At 60.3% G+C, this 1,212-nt stretch overlaps 1 protein-coding gene across 1 annotated transcript in view; it reads right to left on the bottom strand.

The window, feature by feature from the left end:
* Positions 1–219: 219 nt before the first annotated feature.
* The window catches only part of EMH_0087800 (uncharacterized protein), a gene marked incomplete at both ends in the record, with an annotated part of 2,239 nt that continues 1,246 nt past the window's right edge, over positions 220–1,212 (bottom strand). Inside the window, 2 exons of the mRNA XM_013501198.1 lie at positions 220–486; positions 799–949. Of these exons, the coding sequence (XP_013356652.1) occupies positions 220–486; positions 799–949 (418 nt within the window). The remainder of the gene's footprint in view (positions 487–798; positions 950–1,212) is intronic.

Below are 1,212 nucleotides of genomic sequence, written 5' to 3'. Positions count from 1 at the left end.
CACAGCAACGACTGCTGCTGCTGCTGCTGCTGCAGCAGCAGCAGCAGCAAGACCGAGTGCACCCAGCAGCAGAGTTGCAGCCGCATGAAGGTGGAGCCGCAGCAGCAGTAGATCTGCTACTGCTGCTGCTGCTGCTTCTGCCGCTGCTGCTGCTGCTTCTGCCGCTGCTGCTGCTGCTGCTGCCGCTGCTGCTGCTGCTGCTGCTGCTGCTGCTGCAAATCATAAGGCGCTGCCAGAGAGGCATGAGGCCGCGGATGCTGCTGTTGATGCTGCAGCACTGTTGCTGCTCCAGCCCCCCAGGCTGCTTGTGCTGTCTATGCAGTGCTGCTGCCCATATGCTGCAGACATCATCAGCATCTGCTGCTGCTGCTGCTGCTGCTGCTGCTGCATCGCCCCGTTGTAGCAGCTGTACAGCTGGGAGCAGTCGAATCCCAACGCTGCGTATTGCTGCTGCAGCTGCTGCTGATAGGCTTGTTGCTGCCACGCCTGAACAGCAGCACCACACGCAGCAGCAGCAGCAGCAGCAGCAGCATCAGAATCCACGTGTTGTATTTCCTACCCTTTTTGATGCTGCTGCTGCTGCTGCACCTGCTGCAGCAACCCCAGCAGCGCACTTTGGCGCTGCTGCTACGCATGCTGGCGCTGCTGCTGCTCCTGCTGCAGCCCCCGCTGGCAGCTGCTGCTTCTTTAGTGTGCGGCTGCTGTCCCTCCGGGTTCGGCAGCAGCAGCAGCAAGTGGCAGCAGCAGCAGCGGCAGCAGCAGCAGCAGCAGCAGCAAGAAGCTGGGGTGTATATACACCTCATTGCTGCGTCGGGGCTTCCACATCCCAACGCCTAGGCCGCCTGGAGCGGGCCCATGTCTGTGCTGGCTGCTGTGCAGCATGGTTGTTGTTGTTGCTGCTGCTGCTGCTGCTGTTGTTGCTGCTGTTGTTGCTGCTGTTGCTTCGCGCCTGCAGCGAGCAGCAGCAGGGAGACTGATGAGACAGGTGGCTAGCAGCTTCTTTGCTGTTGAGAGCTGCAGATACACTCCAATTTGCCCAGGGGGAGAAAGGACTGGAATTATACTGCTGCCGTTGTGCTGCTGCTGCTGCTGCTGCTGCTGCGGTAGGAGTGCTGCTGCTGCTGCAGCATGCTGCTCCGTGCTGCCTGGAGAAGTTTCTCATATAGGGACTGTCTTCAGCGGTGATAAGAATTTGGGGCGCAGGGCGTTTGC

Source organism: Eimeria mitis, genomic scaffold (assembly GCF_000499745.2).
Source record: "Eimeria mitis Houghton genomic scaffold, Emh_scaff6497, whole genome shotgun sequence".
In the NCBI taxonomy this organism is placed as follows: domain Eukaryota; phylum Apicomplexa; class Conoidasida; order Eucoccidiorida; family Eimeriidae; genus Eimeria; species Eimeria mitis.
The sequence above is the reverse complement of the archived record's forward strand: the minus strand, read 5'-3'. Positions and strand labels throughout refer to the sequence as shown.